The sequence below is a fragment of the Pelophylax lessonae genome (assembly GCF_965119305.1).
Source record: "Pelophylax lessonae genome assembly, chromosome: 9".
Taxonomy (NCBI): domain Eukaryota; kingdom Metazoa; phylum Chordata; class Amphibia; order Anura; family Ranidae; genus Pelophylax; species Pelophylax lessonae.
In genome coordinates, this window is record NC_138776.1 from 17,553,440 (window position 1) to 17,574,391 (window position 20,952).

The 20,952-nt window shown below is 49.6% G+C and overlaps 1 protein-coding gene across 1 annotated transcript in view; it reads left to right on the plus strand.

Moving 5' to 3' along the window:
* The window catches only part of ZMAT4 (zinc finger matrin-type 4), an 866,722-nt gene that overhangs the window by 171,719 nt on the left and 674,051 nt on the right, over positions 1–20,952 (plus strand). The window contains exon 2 of the mRNA XM_082267441.1: positions 5,486–5,581. Coding sequence (XP_082123567.1) covers positions 5,486–5,581 — 96 coding nt within the window. The remainder of the gene's footprint in view (positions 1–5,485; positions 5,582–20,952) is intronic.

The window sequence follows — 20,952 nt, forward strand, 5'->3', positions numbered from 1 at the left end:
GGCAGGGAGAAGATATGGAAGGCAGGGTTATGGAGATGAGGAAGAGGGATTATGGAGATGAGAAGGCAGAATTGAGATAACGGAGGGGTTATGGCGATGAGGAAGAGGGATTATAAAGATGAGAAGGGAGAATTGAGATAACAAAGACGGGGTTATGGAGATGAGGAAGAGGGATTTTGGAGTTGGGGAGGGAAGAAGAAAATGTGGAAGAGGTGTTATGGAGATGAGGAAGGGGGAGGAGACGAGGAGGGGGGGTCTGTGTTCTTTATAATGCATCAAAAATCAAATAGGCTGGGCTGACACCATATGTTTAGGATTGAGAGCTCAAAAGACACATGTTGTCTGCAGAAACAGGTAGGTAAACACTATATTCCTGGCATGTCAACAGTTATGCTACATTTACAAGTCCAAATAGCAGCAACCAGGGGTGGTTGCCAGAAACAATCAATAGATTCCTTCTCATTGTTGTCAACGCTGCACACATTATGAGTGACCAGCAGCAGCTGTCAGATTTCTACCCTATACAAATCAATGGCCGGCGCCATTGCCATTTGCATGTAACCCGTCTACTGAGCGGTTACATGCAAACAGAGCTGTTGACTGACCCTGGATGCTGACCAAGGGTCGGCACTTCTGGGAAAATCCGGCTGCAGCTCATTGGCCAGTTTGCATGGGGCCATAGCATTTAGCCCCCACTAACAAAGCACACTATCCACAGATATGCACCCATGTGAATCTGGCCTTATTTTTCTGTACTTACTGCTTGCCTAAATGGATAAAACACAGGGAAAAGTGCATGTATGGCAGAGATGTACTAATTATGTTTTTGCCTTGGCATATGCTTTAGCCCCCATTCACTCAGGTGTGACTTGTCATGCGATTTGACAGATCAAAGTCGCATGATAAGTTGCACCCTATTTCTGGCTATGGAACCATTCAAATCGATGCGACTCCGATTTGCACCGGCTTTGAAAAGGTTGCTGCACTATGAAGGTATAAGGTTGAAGCCTATTAGAGCCCCTGGCTCTAATCACGTGCTTCAAAAAAAAAAATCCCTATTGGAATCCATGCATCCGGCGCCCAGCATGTAGATTAGGGGGCTGGATGCAGCGAATCCCCAGCGAATCTGGTTTTTATAACTGTGTTCTGGGAGATTTACCCTCTCTACTTGTCCTGGTGACTAGTGTCCCTGAGAGTGAAAAACAAGTGTTGGGAAATCTTCCAATGGAATCACTATTTCTGGTTACTACCAGGAATTCCCTTACTTAGGAGGGATTTCCTCTCCCTTCCTGTTGTGTCAATGGAAACAGGAAGTGAATGGAAATCCCTACAATGGGGCACAGATGGCAAATTGGGGTTGTAACCCTTCCTTACGCTACCCTGAAATGGATTTGGCCTTAGTTCTACTGTAGCTATAAGATCGCTTTAATGTATTTTATGCAGATCAAGCAGATATTCAGTTATATCCTTTACCATTTTGCTCTATTCCTTGAAAGGAGAATCTATAATGCCCCATACACACGTGCAGATTATCTGCAGACATTTGTCTGCAGACTTACCTTTTCTATGTAGTGCAAGGGCCTGCCGGATTGCATACAAATTAAAAGTGTTTAGGTTTGACCTCATATTATATAGTTTTGGTAAGTCTGCAGACAAAAGTCTGCAGATAATCTGCACGTGTGTATGGGGCATAACAGTCTGCCAGTCCTGCCTGATATCTGAGAAATACAGTCTAAAGATGGCTTCAAACAGAGGAAAAGTCAGATACTGTAACATGAAGCTTCTCAGAAATCCTTCTAGATTTCCTGCACTGAGCGTAAAAGCTCCTATCTCATCGCCTCCCTATAATACTGCCCAATTGCCTTTTTCTAAAACTAATTTGAATTTAGAAAGCCTAGAAAAGGTAAAAATAACGAGAATATTCCTGAACATGCAGAAAGCAGGGAGTTTATCATTAAATTAAACCTGTCAGACACTTTAACCACTTTACCACCGGAGGATTTTGCTGTCTTACGTCTGGGCCACTTTCTGCGATTCAGCACTGTGCAACTTTAACTATTGCGCGGTCGTGCGACGCTGTACCCAAACAAAATTTACATCCTTTTTTTCCCACAAACAGAGCTTTCTTTTGGTGGTATTTGATCACCTGTGCGACTTTTACTTTTTGCGCTATAAACAAAAAAAGAGCGTAAATTTTGAAAAAATAGCAATATTTTTCACAATTTTTTATATGAAATTCCCCCCCAAAAAAATGTAAAAATCAAATTTTTTTACATTTTTGGCCAATTTGTTTTCTGCTACCTATGTTTGGTAAAAAAAAAATCACAATAAGCGTATTTTGATTGGTTTGCGCAAAAGTTATTGCGTTTACTAACTAAGGGAAAGATTTCTGTCATTTTTGGTGTTGTTTTTTTTAACGAGTAATGGCGGCGATCTGTGATTTTTTTGCGGGACTGCGACATTGCGGCGGACAGATCGGACCCTTGACTGACATTTTTGACACTTTTGGGGGTACCAGTGACATTACTACAGTAATCACTGCTATATACAGTATATGCACTGTTACTGTAAAAATGACACTGGCAGGGAAGGGGTTAATTTTATTGGAGAGGGAGGGGTTAATGTATGCCTGGTGCTTACTAACGTGTGTAGGGGGAGGTGACTGAGTGACACAGGGACAGATCGCATGTTCAGCTATGCTGAACCCTGCAATCTGACCCTGCCTGTCACTTAGGAGATCCGCCCGCTTGTGTTTACACAAGCGGGCGTATCTCCACACTCGATTCCCGGACGATCGGGGAAGAGCAGCGGCGATAGCCGCTGCTCCTCCCCTGACCCGACTCCCGCTGTGACTGACTACAGCGGGAGCGAGCCTCCGGCGGCGTGCGCGCGCCGCCGAGAAGGGGGAGTGTCTACGTCGCCAGACGATAACGAACCACTGTGCCGCAGTAGAGCTCTAGTGAGCAGTCGGCAAGTGGTTGAAGCACCCCTCTCTACGATGGGAGAATTATATAGGCCGCCATAGCTGGGCTCTGCTTATGGGAATGTTTGTTCCCTGGCTGTCATGCTGAGGCTTTCGCTTTGGTGATTTCTGAGTGACCGACCGGCAGCAAGAATAAATATACAGTAAAACCTTGGATTGAGTGTAACTTGGTCTGAGAGCGTTTTGCAAGACAAGCAACATTTAAAAAAAAATGTATGACTTGATAAACAAGCGATGTCTTGATATACGAGTAGGGTCACGTCACAACTGAGTATAAAAGAGAAGAGAGGCGCCTCTAAGTGTAGAAATATGATTTCATTTCATGAAGGTTCAACATTTAGCAACTCACATGGTTGATGATTAAAACAGACACATCTAAGTATGCAGACATCCGGGCTAAATCCGTCCACATAGACTGTCCTCCGCACCGCCATCGACATCATCCCTTTCACGCTGCACTCCACGAGCGCTTCAAGCCTCGCTTTCAGATCGCTCTACTGCAGGGTAGTCTTCACGGTCACGATTGCAGACCGACAGCGGTGAGAGTCGGCAGTGCGGAGGGCGGTCTAGTTCAGAGAAAGGGACTGGGAAATCTCTGTCCTCAGTCCCTTCCTCTGCCTCAAAAGTGAGACATCAGGGGTCTGTTAGGCCCCAGAAATTTCATCAAAGCCTCCAAAGGCATCTCCCTATTACAGTGTTCTTCAAACTGCGGCCCAGGGGCCAGATGTGGCCCTTTGCCTGCTTTTATCTGGCCCTTGAGGCACTATTTCATTAATTGACACCAACAATGGGGCACATTTCCTCCCAATGACACCAATGAAGGGCTTCAATTCCTACCAATGATGGGGCCCAATTACAGTAATGATGGGGCACAAGGAATTAATGATTGGGCAATATTCCTCCCAATTAAGCAAACAATGAGGCACAATTCCTCCCAATGACACCAACAATAGTGCACAAGTCCTCCAAATGACATTAATGATAGTGCACAATTCCTCCCAATGACACCAATGATAGGGCACAATTCCTCCCAATGATACCAATGATGTGGCACAATTCCTAGCAATGAAACCAATGATGGGGCCGAATGACACCAATGACACCAATGTTTACTCCAACTGATGCTGGGACATTTTCTAATCCCGATGGCCACAGTCCGGCCCCCCTAAAGTCTGAAGGACAGTAACCCGGCCCTTTGTTTAGAAAGTTTGGAGACCCCTGCCCTATTAGTTTAGGTATGACACGGGTGGGATTGATGGGAAGTTGGAGATGCCCTGATTCTTCAAGGGGGACAATTTTTAATATTTTTGTATACTTCAGTTTTTACCAATAAATATTTGGTAGCCCAAGCTGGTTCCATATCTTTGACAATTTATTTTTCTTTTTTAATTTTGTATCAAGGTCTAGTTTGTGGTGACACCTACCTGTAACGTAAGGTTAGATTAAATAAGATTAGTGGACTCCCATTAGTGATCGACCGATATCGGCTTTTCGTTGCCGATACCGATATTTTGGCCAATGCATATAGGTATCGGCCGATATACGCCGATATTTTCATACATTTAAATTTTTTTTTTTCTTGACAGGTACTCTTGTGGGGGGATCTGGGGGTCTAAAAGACCTAAAACCCCTCCTCTGCACTTAAAAGCATTCAAAACGCCAAGTTTGGTTGTTTTGAATGCTGTAATTTTTTTGAATTTGCCGCTGAGTACCCGGAAGTGTTGTCCTTACACCACTTCCGGGTTTTTGCATGGAGACCTGATCAGAGCCGAATGCGGCTTTGATCTGGTCTTCGGTGGCCGTGCAGGCTGGTTGACCGGGTCTCCCGGTGGGACAGGAGACCCGGGCGAGCCGCGGAAGGCAGTGGGGGGGGGGGACGTCCCCTCCCGCTCCTTGTAATGACAGCTGAGTGGCTTCTCAGCCACATCGGTTGTCATTACAAGACAGCCGACCGTCGGCTATGGGCGCGGGTACCGGGGTGATGTCGCTAGCTGCAGGCATACTCTGGTACAGGGAGGAGAGGAGAGATTGGCGCAATCAGATGGTCAGAACTGTAAACAGTTTCTATGCATATAGCAAGGTATGGCAAGGTGGGCTTCAGTACACAAAGTCCGGTGTGGCTTGCTAAACACTTTGATGGCTGCCTCCAGTGAAGGGTGGGTCATACTCTGGTACAGCACTTTCCCGACATATTGGCAATATCGGTAACCTCCAGGGCCGATTCCAATATATCGGGGAAAGTGCATATCGGCCCTCGATATATCGTCATTGCCGATAATCGGTTGATCCCTTACTCCCATGACCCTCATGACCTATTCTCAGGACTGCAATCTGTTCAGATGAGTTAAATACATTTTGAGAAGCAACAATTCCTTTAGTTCTTATTTATTTCATGAAAGTTTATGTACAGAGAACTTCTTTTCGGTTTTATGCTTTTTTTTTTTCTTTGCTTACAATACGGCTCTGAGTCACCATCGCTTTGTCTTGTTTCTGTATTTTCAGATGAAGTCTGAGGACAGAGTTCTGTTTACTGAGACCTACTGCAAAATCTGCAATGCGCAGTTAATATCCGAGTCTCAGAGGGTTGCACATTACGAGGTAAGGTTAAGACACTTGCTTTTCATAATACTCTATGTGGGGGTTATTGAAGAAAGAATTTGTTGTATATTGTGTTCAAATGATTGTTTATACAGAACAGAAAAAAAAATCATGCACTCTGATGATGTGCTATTCCACTTTTGTTCGGGTCTAAAGTGGTTGTAAACCTCAGTCATGAAATATGAACAAAGCATATCCCTCTATAGCAGGCAGCACTAAATGGCGGACCATGATCCGGATCCAGACCAAGTCAATGTCTCATCTGGACTCCTGCGGTCCCAACCCTTTAGGAGTCGTTCTGACCACAGACATCACTGCTACCATTCTTACATAGCTGACAGCTGGAGGCAGCACAGCTCTAGACAGAGGACAGGAGCTGCCCGAGTTAACAAGCTGGTGATTGGTTATGAGGATGCAAGGCGGTCATCACACAAACATGCGATTCCAACCTCTGCAGGAAGAATATTTTACTGACTGGACATCTGTGAATTTTAATTCAAAACCCCTGCTCTATAGCAGGGCTGCTGTTAGAAATCGCAGGGCCCCTTACAGACTACCTGGCAGGCCCCCCCCAAGAAAATATTAAAGATGTAGTTAGCTAAAATTACAACAAAATCACTATTAGCAGACACAAATATAACATAACTCACATAATTCCTGCTAAATCTAAAAAAAAAACTATAAACTACATAAATAAAAATGAAGATGAGATGAGAAAAATATACAGGCTGGGTATTTGGAGCTCAGTGATCAGAGAGACAGAGAGAGAGAGAAACAAAGTTACAAATAAACTCCTGAGCAGAGATAACATTAGAGCCAGTGCTGGGAGGGGGGCCCACACAAAGGAGGGGATTAGTGAGGGACGACTGTCTTTCTCAGACAGATAAAAGCTGATAGCAGGGAGAGGGACAGATCAGATTCAGGTGCTGGAGGAAGATTTCTGTATTTGTTGTCCATCACTAATCCCCCTCTTTGTATGGGCCCCTTTGTGCTCGGGCCCCCTACAAGAGGGCTGGTGGTCCCCCCCCCCCTGCTCTATAGCTTGTACTTGTGTCAATCCGGAGCACTAAGTGTCATTTCTGTCTGCCGCTTCTTTTCTCACGTCACGTCTGATAAGTTTTCTTGACACCAAGAGAAAAAAAAAGAGACAGGGGAGGGACCTCCAGCACAGAGTCTGTGATTTACAGCCTTAGCTCTATTCCTGTGTGCTGTGTTTAAAAAGGGGGGGGGGGGACTTTCAGAAATAGAAGGGGTAATAGTTTATTTTTATCAATTAACAAAATGGAAAGTAAATGAAGAGAAGGAGAAATCCAATCAATATATGGGGTGACCCCCCTTTGCCTTCTTCTAGATGCACTTGAACACAATTGTTGAAGGAACTCGGCAGGTAGGTTGTTCTATGTACAGCTTGGTGAACTAAGAACAGATCTTTGGATGTCGGCTGCCTCAAATCTTTGTGTCTCTTCTTATCACCCAGACAGACTCCATGATGGTGAGATTAGGGCTCTGTGGGGGCCAAGCTATTACTTCCAGGACTTCTTCTTTACACTGAAGACAGTTCTTATATTTCAATATTTTTATTAAAGTTTTCATACCATAACATAGCATACATGTAAGCAATATGAATCAAACAGATAAAGGCATCTGAACCATAACATCATAAAAAACATTTTAAATGGTCTTCAAGAACATTGAAGGGGCATACAAAGGTGGGGCAGGGTGTAACCATAGTTAAAATCAGCAAACAGCACAAAGTAGACCCTCTTGGAGTCTCATCCCACCTGTCCCAGGGCTCTGTCATATGCAGGGTCCATATGGGTAACTGGACCCCCAAGGAGTCACAAAGGGACGGGTGAGAATAGACTGATGACAGTTCTTAATGACATTGGTTGTATGTTTGGGGTGGTTGGCCTGCTGCAGAAAACATTTGGGGCCAATCACACGCCTCCCTGATGGTGACAAAATATTATCTGCCTGTATTTCTCAGCCTTGAGGACACCATTAATCCTGACCAAAATCTCCAACTCTGTTTGCAGAAAAGCAGCCTTGCTTGCAAGGAACCTCCACCATGCTTCGCAGTTGGCTGCAGACACTCATTATTGTACCGTTCTCCAGCCCTTCGCCAACAAACTGCCTCCTGCTACAGCCAAATATTTCACATACTGACTCATCAGTCCAGATCACCTGCTGCCATTTTCTGCACCCCAGTTCCTATGTTTATGTACATAGTTGAGTCACTGTGTCTTGTTTCCAATCCTATGCATGAAAACATAGGGACTGAGGTGCAGTTGAGTAAATAATGTGTTCACTATTGCTCATCTGATTTGCTATTGAAAAATGTTATCTTTTATCTTTTAATGATATTAATAATGGAGCTATGGACGAGGCAGAATCCCTATGAGTAGAACTTCAAAGGGAAGGCACTATGGTGAAGGTAATCTTAAGCGTATGCTATAGGCCCCCCAACCAGAGGGAGGAGGGGGAGGCAGACCTCCTTTCACAGATAGGATTGGCAGCAAGGATGGGAAATGTCATTATAATGGGGGACTTTAATTATCCAGATATAGACTGGGCAGAAGGAACCGCGCATTCACCCAAGGCTCGGCAGTTCCTAAATGTTTTGCAGGACAATTTCATGGGTCAGATGATGAATGCACCGACAAGAAACAATGCGGTACTTGACCTACTGATTACCAACAATACAGACCTTCTCACGGATATAGAAATACGGGGCAACTTAGGAAACAGTGACCATAGGTCAATTAGTTTCAGTATTAATTATAATAATAGGAAACACAAGGGCAATATAAGGACACTGAATTGCAAAATAGACAATTTCCCAAAACTGCGCTCTTTGCTAGAAAATATCAAATGGGATAGAACCCTGGGAACAAAGAACACGGAGGAAAAATGGGAGTGCTTCAAAAGCATACTTAACAAAGGGATTGGCCAGTGCATTTCAAAGGGAAATAAATTTAAAAGAGCAAAACTAAACCCTGGGTGGCTAAACTCCAACATAACAATGCATATTTATACTAAAGAAAAGGCCTTCAAAAAATACAAGACTGAGGGGTCATTGGCAGCATTCAAGCATTACAAAGAGTGTAATAAGAAAAGTAAAAGGCGAAATCAAGGCGGCTAAAGTAGAACACGAGAGACTTAGAGCGGAAGAAAGTAAAAAGAACCCCAAGAAATTCTTTAAGTATATAAACAGTAAGAAAGCGAGACCAGAACACATTGGCCCCATAAAAGACGACAAAGGGAATCTGGCCACAGAGGACAGAGAGAAGGCGAAAGTGTTAAATAATTTCTTCTCTTCAGTCTTCACAAAAGAATTGGGGGGCTACACTAACCCAGCTTGTAATGCTAAACTAAATAATACACCTCAGGAAGTACCGCCATGGCTAACAGAAGATAGACTTAGAACTAAACTAGAGAAACTTAACATAAATAAATCACCGGGACTGGATGAATGGCTTGCACCCGAGGGTTCTTAAAGAGCTCAGCCAGGTGATTGCCAGACCATTATTCTTGATCTTTAAGGATAGTCTGCAGACGGGTTTGGTGCCAGCTGATTGGAAAAAAGCCAACGTGGTACCAATATTTAAAAAAGGGCCGAGATATATCCCGGGTAACTATAGACCTGTCAGCCTAACATCTGTAGTCTGCAAGATTTTGGAGGGGATGTTAAGGGACCACATACAAGACTTTAGTAATGAAAACGGTATTATTAGTAGTAATCAGCATGGATTTATGAAAAATCGTAATTGCCAAACCAATCTATTAACCTTCTATGATGAAGTGAGCTGCCACCTAGATAAAGGTAAGCCTGTGGATGTGGTGTATCTGGACTTTGCAAAGGCATTTGACACCGTTCTCCACAAACGCTTACTGTACAAACTAAGGAAGGTAGGTATGGACCATAGGGTGAGTACCTGGATAGAGAACTGGCTCCAATGGAGAGTCCAGAGGGTGGTGATTAATGGGGAGTACTCGGATTGGGCGGGTGTGGAAAGTGGGGTCCCCCAAGGTTCTGTCCTGTTACCAATCCTGTTTAATTTATTCATAAATGATCTAGAGGAGGGGATATCTAGTACAATCTCAGTATTTGCGGATGATACTAAACTAAGCATGCCAATATCTTCTATGCAGGATGTGGAAACCTTACAAGCGCACCTGAACAAAATAATGGGATGGGCAACTACATGGCAGATGAGGTTTAATGTTGAAAAATGTAAAGTAATGCACTTGGGCGTCAGAAGCACGAAAGCAAGCTACTCACTAGGGGGGGAACCTCTGGGTGAATCTAAGATGAAAAAGGACCTGGGGGTACTGGTGGACAACAGGCTTGGCAGTGGCATGCAATGCCAAGCCGCTGCAAGCAAAGCCAACAGAATACTGGGATGTATAAAAAAGGGGATTCACTCCAGAAATAAAGAGATTGTTCTCCCACTCTACAAGACTCTGGTCCGGCCACATCTGGAGTATGCTGTCCAGTTCTGGGCACCAGTCCTCAGGAAGGATGTGCTGGTACTGGAGAGAGTCCAGAGAAGGGCAACAAAAATAATTAGGGGAATGGAGGACATCAGCTATGAGGAAAGACTACAAGCACTGAACTTATTCTCTCTGGAGAAGAGACACTTCTCCAGTGGGGATATGATATCAATGTACAAATATTGTACTGGCAACCCTAGCTTAAGGAACAAACTATTCAGAGAAAGGGAATACAATAAGACACGTGGCCACTCACTAAAACTAGAGGAAAAACGGTTTAACCTTAAAATACGTAAGGGGTTCTTCACTGTCAGAGTGGTAAGGATGTGGAATTCTCTTCCACAAGCAGTGGTATCAGCAGGGAGCATTGATAGTTTCAACAAACTATTAGATGGGCACCTTAAAGACCACAACATACAGGGTTATACAATGTACAACATACAGGGGTATACAATGTACGGTTAACAGCAAACACCCACGCACATCATAGGTTGAACTGGATGGACTGATGTCTTTTTTCGACCTCACAAACTATGTAACTATGTAAAAAAAAGGACTAAACAAGCTGGTGTAGTGCTCCTATCCTTTCAAAACGTTAGTAAATTCCTGTCCAGCAAGACCCTACAGTTGCTGCTAAGCAGCTTCTAGGATCGCAAAACCACCCTTAATGTCATAACACAGGTTCATCGCTCCTGCATCGCAAAGGTTAAAATAGATAGATCAGTTTTGGATAGGTTGCTTCTTTAACCACTTACCGCAAATCGCCGTAGCTGTACGTCGACTGCAATAAGTGGTTGTACCGGGGTGATGCCTGCAGCTAGAGGCATCATCCCGATACCATTTTTTAGAGCCAGCGGTCGGCTTTCAGGTGGTAATGACCGATGCGGCTCAGGAGCTGCTCGATTGTTACCCCAGCGAGCGGGAGGAGACGGCTCCCCCACTGATTTCCCACCAGGAGACCCAAGCAACCAACCGGCGCGTCTGCTGGCTGTTTGGAGTCCCGATCAAAGCTGGATGCGGCTTTGATCGGGTCTCCGATGACGTAACTCGGAGACGGCGTCCATGCCATCATGTCCGGGTTACTTGGCTGCTAAAGGCGCCGAAATTAAAAAGTGACTGTATTCAAAAATGCTGTTTTTGGCATTTTGTATACATTGAAGTGCAGTGGAGGGGTCTGAGGTCTTTTAGACCCCAAACCCCTCCATAAAGAGTACCTGTCACTGCATATTTCTGTCACAAGGGATGTTTACATTGCTTGTGACAGCAATAAAAGTGATCAGATTTTATTATTTTTTTTAAAACCTGTGCTAAAATGAAAAAAATAAAATAAAATAGAAAAAAAAAAAATCTTAACCGCCCCCGTTGCCGTGAGCTCGCGCACAAAAGAAAACGTATATGGAAGTCGCGCCCACAAATTAAATTGCTGTTCAAACCACACAGAGTGAGAGCAATAATTTAAAAAAAAAAAGAGCTACTCTGTAACTCTAAACTGTTAACCGTTAAAAATTTTGAAAGCGTTACCTATGGAGATTATTATCGACCGTAGTTTGTCGCCATTTTGCGGGTGTGCGCAATTTTAAACCAATAATATGTTTGATATCTATTTACTCAGCGTGACATCATCTTTCACAATATACAAAAAAAAGTTATCGCGTCTACAAACTATGGGAAAGATTTACGTCTTTATTTATTTATTTATTTTACTACTACTTTATAACAGCATCGATTAGCGATTTTTAGCGAGACTGCGACGGACAGTTTGGACCCCTAACTGACATTTTTTAAATTTTTGGGAGGACCAGTGATATTACTACAGTAATCAGTGTTAAAAATATGCACTGTTACTGTAATAATGACCGTGGCAGGGAAGGGGTTAACTCAGGGACGATCAAAGGGCTAAGTGTATGCCTGGGGGGTGTTTTCTAACTGTGAGGGGGATGGGCTTGTGGAATCAACACAAAGACCTGTGTTCTTATATAGAAGGATCACAGGCGCTCTGTGCTGATTCCATAGAGAACAACGGTCTGCCGTGTTTACAACAGCAGACCGCTGTTCTCTCTCCACGGGGAGCGATTGCGGGTGCCCAGGGGCAATCGTGGCCGCCTGCCCCGTAAGTCAGCTTCCCCGCTGGCGAATGGGGGCGGGCGTGCGCCTTCGGCGGCACGAGCGCGCCCACAGGTTCGCTCCAGTGGATCGCCTTACAGGTACGGTGATTCGCACAGCCGAGCTAGCCTGCCGCAGTATATCTGCGGCCGGCGGTCGGCAAGTGGTTAAACAAAGGTAGCATAACCCCTAAAAACTAAGAGAAAGGTAATTGGGGAATACTTTTGACCTTTTAAATCTCTCCACCAACTTTGAAAAGGTGGTCTTCCTCTTCCTCTCGGTTTTTTCCATTTAATTTGCATTATAGGAGTGCAACAGGAGTAATGAGATTCCTGCAGTCGAGGGAGCAGCGATGGGAACTCTTGGGGGGTCTTACACCTTGAGTCCCCATATGATACAAAGAGGCTATTGTGATTTATAGTCTCCCGGTGTCCATCCAGAAATAGATCCCACATTGAGAGTCTTCTTGTAGCCGATTGTCGGGTTATATTCATCATTCCTTCGGGAGTAAAAGAGCCGTTCTCTTAAAAAACGAAAACGTGTATTGTGAGAAACAAGCAGGTTGCCATTTGTGACCTCTCTTTTGATGTCACTCTCATCCAATGGCTTCAATACATTCTGAGCCACTGACCTGGAACAAGTACGCAGATCAGTTCTGACCTCTCTCTGACATCCCTGGCCGCTTGCTTTTTTTCATTTCGAAGGCAGAGACAGCCAGGCTATTAGTCCTTTCAAAAGGAGAGAGGTCAGCAGCAACAGCACTTGGAGACGCAAAAGTATATGCAAGCTGTATTTAAAGAGAAATACAATGTATGGATATTTTATACATAGTTACATTGTTCCAGATTGAAGCAACTGTGTATATACCATTTTTTTTTCCAAAATGTATATACCATACCTGTGGGATTCCTCTTGAAGCTGGAAATCACTGTATAGACACCGCTCCTACACCACTACTACACTGCTACTATATTGCTACTATACCACTACTACACCTCTGCTACACCGCTACTACACTGTTACTATACCACTACTACACTGTTACTATACCACTTCTGCACCTCTGCTACACCGCTACTACACCACTACTATACTGCTACTACACCGCTATTCCAGTGATCTTCACTGGATTCCTGGTTCTGTGCAGAGCAGCCACCCTGCTGCACCCTGAACACTGGAGGTCGGCCTGCTTAGCAAGGGCACCATTCAGAGAATGTGCATTCTTGGATGGCACTGGAGTCAAGCGGCTGACCTCTTGTGTTCAGAATGCTACACAGGACCCGGAGGCAAATGGGGATAACTGGAGTAATGATATAGTAACAGTGTAGTAGTGCTTTAGTAGCGGTGTAGTAGTGGTGTAGTAGCAGTGAAGTAGTGGTGTTTACTTCCGTGATTTCCAGCTTCCAGGCTGATCAGCCAGGTACGGTATATATGTAGCACTGCCCCTTTGAGGACTGCTGGATAATACACTCTTGGGTCCCCCTGGGTCACCGTTAGCAACACTGGCATTCACAGATTAACACTCCACTTCTTGGCTCAGTCAAAGATCAATCCAGGGGTATGTAGTGGTTTTTGATGTTTTTTTTTTAAATAGGGATGGGAGAAGGGAAGAGGGAGATACTCCAAATCGAAGTATTATGAGGACTTCTGTCTGAGGATGCAGCCCCACTGCAGATTCACCTTGCCACTAGATGAATTTAGGTTAAGTCTCTGTACAGACGACTTAATTGGGTAGATTATCTTCAGGATACCTGCCTAGTATCCCCTTTCACTCCGCAGACTGACACACGTCCTCTGACTATCCTACACCGGGGTGGCCCCCCTCAGGTCAGGCCCCTAGACACGATCCCCTGTACTCATGATACTGTTTTTCAAGGGTCTCCAGTGTCTCTACACCTCCACTCAGTTCTCCTGGACCTCTGAGTTCAGTTCCTTTCCCCCTGGTCCCCAAGTGCATTTTTAAACCCAGTGGTGGCCTGTCCATTGGGGGCGCAGGGACGCCGCCCCCCCTATCCATGCGTCTGGCCCCCTAATCTACATGCAGGGCGCCAGACGCATGGATTCCAATGGGTTTTTTTTTGCAGGCTCTAATAGGCTTCAAAAAAGGGTGGGCTCGGGGCATAGGGCACTGCGCCCTGAGCCCACAAAGTTGTGTGACAATAGCAAATTAATATTCTCCCTCCACAGTCCAGGGTGAGTGAGCCGGTGACCGGGGGGGGGGGGTGTACGGGCTGGAGCTGGTGTGGTCCGTCTGCTGCCCCCCCAGCCCATGGAGCACCAGCCACTGCTTAACCGCATCCAGACTGCATTCACAATGTTTGCCATGTCTTTCAATGGCCCTAGTTCACACCAGGGTGGTCAGTTTCAGTGCTTTCAACAAAACTACGACCTGCTGCTTTTTTTTTTTTTGCCCAGAAGGCATCGAAACATGTGTAAAATGCACCGGAATGCACATTGTCCTTATTGGATCAACACAGGGACCTGTGTTCCTAAATAGGAGGAACACAGGAGCCCTGTGATGATAACTGACAGAACAATGGTCTGCTGTGTTTACAACGTGGGTGCCTGGCGGCTGTTCTGTCTTTCCGGGGAGTAATCGCAGGTGTCCGGCGGCCATTCTGTCTTCCCGGGGAGTGATCGCTGGTGCCCAGGGGCCGTTCTGTCTTCCCGGGGAATGATCGCGGGTGCCTGGAGACCGTTCCGTCTTCCCGGGGAGTGATCGCATTGTGCCCATCGGCTGTCTGTCTTCCCGGGGAGTGATCACGGGTGCCCAGCGGCCGATCTGTCTTTCCGGGGAGTGATCGTGGGTGCCAGGCGGCCGTTCTGTCTTCCCAGGGAGATATCGCAGGTGCCTGGAGGCCGTTCTGTCCTAGGGAGTGATCGCAGGTGCCTGGCGGCCATTCTGTCTTCCCGGGGAGTGATCGCGGGTGCCTGGCGGGTGCTCTGTCTTCCCGAGGAGCGATCGTGGGTGCCCGGCGGCCATTCTGTCTTCCCGGGGAGTGATAGCAGGTGCCCGGCGGCCGTTCTGTCTTCCCGGGGAGTGATCGTGGGTGCCCGGCGGCAATTCTGTCTTCCCGGGGAGTGATAGAAGGTGCCCGGCGGCCGTTCTGTCTTCCCGGGGAGTAATCGCAGGTGCCCGGCGGCCGTTCTGTCTTCCCGGGGAGTAATCGTGGGTGTCCGGCGGCCATTTTGTCTTCCCGGGGAGTGATCGCTGGTGCCCGGCGGCCGTTCTGTCTTCCCGAGGAGTGATCGCTGGTGCCCGGCGGTCATTCTGTCTTCCCGGGGAGTGATCGCGGCTGCCTGGAGGCCATTCCGTCTTCCCGGGGAGTGATCGCAGGTGCCCATCGGCTGTTTGTCTTCCCGAGGAGTGATTGCGGGTGCCCGGCGGCCGATCTGTCTTTCCGGGGAGTGATGGTGGGTGCCAGGTGGCCGTTCTGTCTTCCCAGGGAGTGATCGCAGGTGCCTGGAGGCCGTTCTGTCCTCCTAGGGAGTGATCGCGGGTGCCTGGCGGCCATTCTGTCTTCCCAGGGAGTGATCGCGGGTGCCTGGCGGGTGCTCTGTCTTCCCGGGGAGCGATCGTGGGTGCCCGGCGGCCATTCTGTCTTCCGGGGAGTAATCGCAGGTGCCCGGTGGCCATTCTGTCTTCCCGGGGAGTGATCGCAGGTGCCCGGCGGCCATTCTGTCTTCCCGGGGAGTGATTGCAGGTACCCGGCGGCCATTCTGCCTTCCCGGGGAGTGATCGCAGGTGCTCATCGGCTGTCTGTCTTCCCGTGGAGTGATAGCAGGTGCCCGGCGGCCGTTCTGTCTTCCCGGGGAGTGATCGTGGGTGCCCGGCGGCAATTCTGTCTTCCCGGGGAGTGATAGAAGGTGCCCGGCGGCCGTTCTGTCTTCCCGGGGAGTAATCACAGGTGCCCGGCGGCCGTTCTGTCTTCCCGGGGAGTAATCGTGGGTGTCCGGCGGCCATTCTGTCTTCCCGGGGAGTGATCGCTCGTGCCCGGCGGCCGTTCTGTCTTCCCGAGGAGTGATCGCTGGTGCCCGGCGGTCATTCTGTCTTCCCGGGGAGTGATCGCGGCTGCCTGGAGGCCATTCCGTCTTCCCGGGGAGTGATCGCAGGTGCCCATCGGCTGTTTGTCTTCCCGAGGAGTGATCGCGGGTGCCCGGCGGCCGATCTGTCTTTCCGGGGAGTGATGGTGGGTGCCAGGCGGCCGTTCTGTCTTCCCAGGGAGTGATCGCAGGTGCCTGGAGGCCGTTCTGTCCTCCTAGGGAGTGATCGCGGGTGCCTGGCGGGTGCTCTGTCTTCCCGGGGAGCGATCGTGGGTGCCCGGCGGCCATTCTGTCTTCCGGGGAGTAATCGCAGGTGCCCGGTGGCCATTCTGTCTTCCCGGGGAGTGATCGCAGGTGCCCGGCGGCCATTCTGTCTTCCCGGGGAGTGATTGCAGGTACCCGGCGGCCATTCTGCCTTCCCGGGGAGTGATCGCAGGTGCTCATCGGCTGTCTGTCTTCCCGTGGAGTGATAGCAGGTGCCCGGCGGCCGTTCTGTCTTCCCGGGGAGTGATCGTGGGTGCCCGGCGGCAATTCTGTCTTCCCGGGGAGTGATAGAAGGTGCCCGGCGGCCGTTCTGTCTTCCCGGGGAGTAATCGCAGGTGCCCGGCGGCCGTTCTGTCTTCCCGGGGAGTAATCGTGGGTGTCCGGCGGCCATTCTGTCTTCCCGGGGTGTGATCGCTCGTGCCCGGCGGCCGTTCTGTCTTCCCGAGGAGTGATCGCTGGTGCCCGGCGGTCATTCTGTCTTCCCGGGGAGTGATCGCGGCTGCCTGGAGGCCATTCCGTCTTCCCGGGGAGTGATCGCAGGTGCCCATCGGCTGTTTGTCTTCCCGAGGAGTGATCGCGGGTGCCCGGCGGCCGATCTGTCTTTCCGGGGAGTGATGGTGGGTGCCAGGCGGCCGTTCTGTCTTCCCAGGGAGTGATCGCAGGTGCCTGGAGGCCGTTCTGTCCTCCTAGGGAGTGATCGCGGGTGCCTGGCGGCCATTCTGTCTTCCCAGGGAGTGATCGCGGGTGCCTGGCGGGTGCTCTGTCTTCCCGGGGAGCGATCGTGGGTGCCCGGCGGCCATTCTGTCTTCCGGGGAGTAATCGCAGGTGCCCGGTGGCCATTCTGTCTTCCCGGGGAGTGATCGCAGGTGCCCGGCGGCCATTCTGTCTTCCCGGGGAGTGATTGCAGGTACCCGGCGGCCATTCTGCCTTCCCGGGGAGTGATCGCAGGTGCTCATCGGCTGTCTGTCTTCCCGGGGAGTGATCGCGGGTGCCCGGCGGCCGATCTGTCTTTCCGGGGAGTGATCGCAGGTGCCCGGCGGCCGTTCTGTCTTCCCAGGGAGTGATCGCAGGTGCCTTGAGGCCATTCTGTCCTCCTAGGGAGTGATTGCGGGTGCCTGGCGGCCATTCTGTCTTCCCGGGGAGAGATCGTGGGTGACCGGCGGCCATTCTGTCTTCCGGGGAGTAATCGCAGGTGCCCGGTGGCCATTCTGTCTTCCCGGGGAGTGATCGCAGGTGCCCGGCGGCCATTCTGTCTTCCCGATGAGTGATTGCAGGTACCCGACGGACATTCTGCCTTCCCGGGGAGTGATCGCAGGTGCCCGGTGGCCATTCTGCCTTCCCGGGGAGTGATCGCAGGTGCCCGGCGGCCGTTCTGTCTTCCCAGGGAGTGATCGCAGGTGCCTGGAGGCCGTTCTGTCCTCCTAGGGAGTGATCGCGGGTGCCTGGCGGCCATTCTGTCTTCCCAGGGAGTGATCGCGGGTGCCTGGCGGGTGCTCTGTCTTCCCGGGGAGTGATCGTGGGTGACCGGCGGCCATTCTGTCTTCCCGGGTAGTAATCGCAGGTGCCCAGCGGCCATTCTGTCTTTCCGGGGAGTGATCGCAGGTGCCCATCGGCTGTCTGTCTTCCCGGGAGTGATCGCGGGTGCCCGGCGGCCGATCTGTCTTTCCGGGGAGTGATCGCAGGTGCCCGGCGGCCGTTCTGTCTTCCCAGGGAGTGATCGCAGGTGCCTGGAGGCCGTTCTGTCCTCCTAGGGAGTGATCATGGGTGCCTGGCGGCCATTCTGTCTTCCCGGGGAGTGATCGCGGGTGCCTGGCGGGTGCTCTGTCTTCCCGGGGAGTGATCGTGGGTGACCGGCGGCCATTCTGTCTTCCCGGGTAGTAATCGCAGGTGCCCGGTGGCCATTCTGTCTTCCCGGGTAGTAATCGCAGGTGCCCGGCGGCCATTCTGTCTTCCCGGGGAGTGATCGCAGGTGCCCGGCGGCCATTGTGTCTTCCCGGGAAGTGGTCGCAGGTGCCCGGCGGCCGTTCTGTGTTCCCAGGGAGTGATCGCGGGTGCCTGGAGGCCATTCTGTCTTCCCGGGGAGTGATCGCGGGTGCCAGGCGGCCATTCTATCTTCCCGGGGAGTGATCGCAGGTGCCCAGCGGCCATTCTGTCTTCTGGGGAGTGATTGCAGGTACCCGGCGGCCATTCTGCCTTCCTGGAGAGTGATCGCGGGTGCCTGGCGGGTGCTCCGTCTTCCCGGGGAGCGATCGTGGGTGCCCGGCGGCCATTCTGTCTTCCCGGGGAGTGATAGCAGGTGCCCGACGGCCGTTCTGTCTTCCTGGGGAGTAATCGCGGGTGCCCGACGGCCGTTGTGTCTTCCCGGGAAGTGGTCGCAGGTGCCCGGCGGCCGTTCTGTCTTCCCAGGGAGTGATCGCGGGTGCCTGGAGGCCATTCTGTCTTCCCGGGGAGTGATCGCGGGTGCCCGGCGGCCATTCTGTCTTCCCGGGAGTGATCACGGGTGCTCGGCGCCCGTTCTGTCTTCCCGGGGAGTGATTGCAGGTGCCTGGAGGCCGTTCTGTTCTCCTAGAGAGTGATCTCTGGTGCCTGGCAGCCATTCTGTCTTCCTGGGGAGTGATCGCGGGTGCCTGGCGGGTGCTCTGTCTTCCCGGGGAGCGATCACGGGTGCCCGGCGGCCATTCTGTCTTCCCAGGGAGTGATCGCAGGTGCCCAGTGGCCATTCTGTCTTCCCCGGGAGTGATCGCGGGTGCCCGGCGGCCATTCTGTCACAATGCCATATTGCAAAAAAATGGCCTGGTCATTAAGTATGTAAAACCTTCCTGAGCTGATGTGGTTAAAGGACCTCCACTACTATGTTTGATGGTCAGCCATGGCAGCACATAACTCGCTCATCAAATGTTTCCTTTAATGCGTATTTATGAACAATATTTATGGGATTAATTCATACAATCAGCACATACACATATACACTTTATCTGTTGATCACACTTCTCTCTTCCATCCGTCAACAAAGCAAAAAAAAAAAAAAAGATCCATCTGTCTTTCCAGGAAATGAATATTTTATGGTGCGCCGGACGCGTATTGTCCTTTTCTCCGACACATTCTCCATCAGGGGTCCTGGGAGCGGAGGAGACGGAGGATTTAATGTCACACCGAGACCTTGAACTCTTACCTTTCTTTTACAGCCATTATTTTTCTGGAAGTGTCTTGTGGGGGGGGGGGGGGGTGAATCTCCCTGAAGCGACAGCGCAAATGTATTTTTCTCACCTCCGTCTGACTTCAAACCAATCATTTTTCTCAGTGCCGGCACCAAATGACTCATCCCGAGTAACACCTTCTAGGAAATGTGTAATATAAAGAAACACGCACATCGCACATAACATCGGAGTCATCGGCGCCCGTAATGGCGTCACACTGCCTACTGAGCGCAACACAAAGCTCTAAGCTTCAATCAGTTTTCTCTTGGCTTGCCACCACTTTACCTTCTTATCAGTGCCGGGACAAGGTCATCCAGAGTCAAGGGCGAAAATGACAAATTACCCCCCCCCTCCGCCACAGGATGTATGTGCAACAATCCCCTCCTGCCCCCCAATACATTAAGCACTAATCTGCATGCTGGCACCCTAAGCCTAAATCTCCTCTCCTCCCAGTACAGATCCACCCCCTCACTGAAATCCCCCAACCCCGCACGCATCTTTGCCCCCCCCCTCAACTTCCCCAGCTTAAATCCTCTCATTCCCGATATGCCCCCAGCCCTCCCGGAAAAAATGTCCCCTTCCTAAGACAAACCCTCTACCCCTCAATTTTCCTCTCTGAGCACATATCCTGTCCCCCCAAGCACAAATTCTCCCCAATCCCCCATCTGAGCTCAAATATACCCCAAAATGTCCCCTCCTAGTACAAATACCCCCAATCATCCCTGCCTCCATAAATCCCCCCCCCCAAAAAAAAAACAAAAAACAAATAAATCTCCTCCTAGCAAAAAATCCTCTCCCACCCAAAAAAAAAAAAAAAAAAGAAATTGAGCACTAATATGCTGCTTACAGCCTAAGCATAAATTCCCCCTCCTCCCAATACAAATCCGCCCGCCTACTGAAATGCCCCATCCCAGCATGAATCATTGCCTGCCCAACCCCCCGGCTCAAATCCTCTTATTCCCCATATGTCCCCAGCATAAATCAACCCTCCCTGAACCCCCCCCCCCTCCTAGCACAAATCCTTTACCACTCAATGTACCCCTCTGAGCATAAATCCTCTCCCCCACTCCAAATCCCCCCCCAGCACATCCCCCATCCCAGCACAAACCACCCCAAATTTCCCCTTTCTAGTACAATTTCCCTCAATCGTCCCTGCCTGCACAAATCCCACCTCCCCCCAAATAAAATCCCCTCCTAGCATGAATCCCCTCCCCCTCCAAAACAAAAGCGAGCATTAAACAACATGCTTACACCCAAAGCATAAATTCC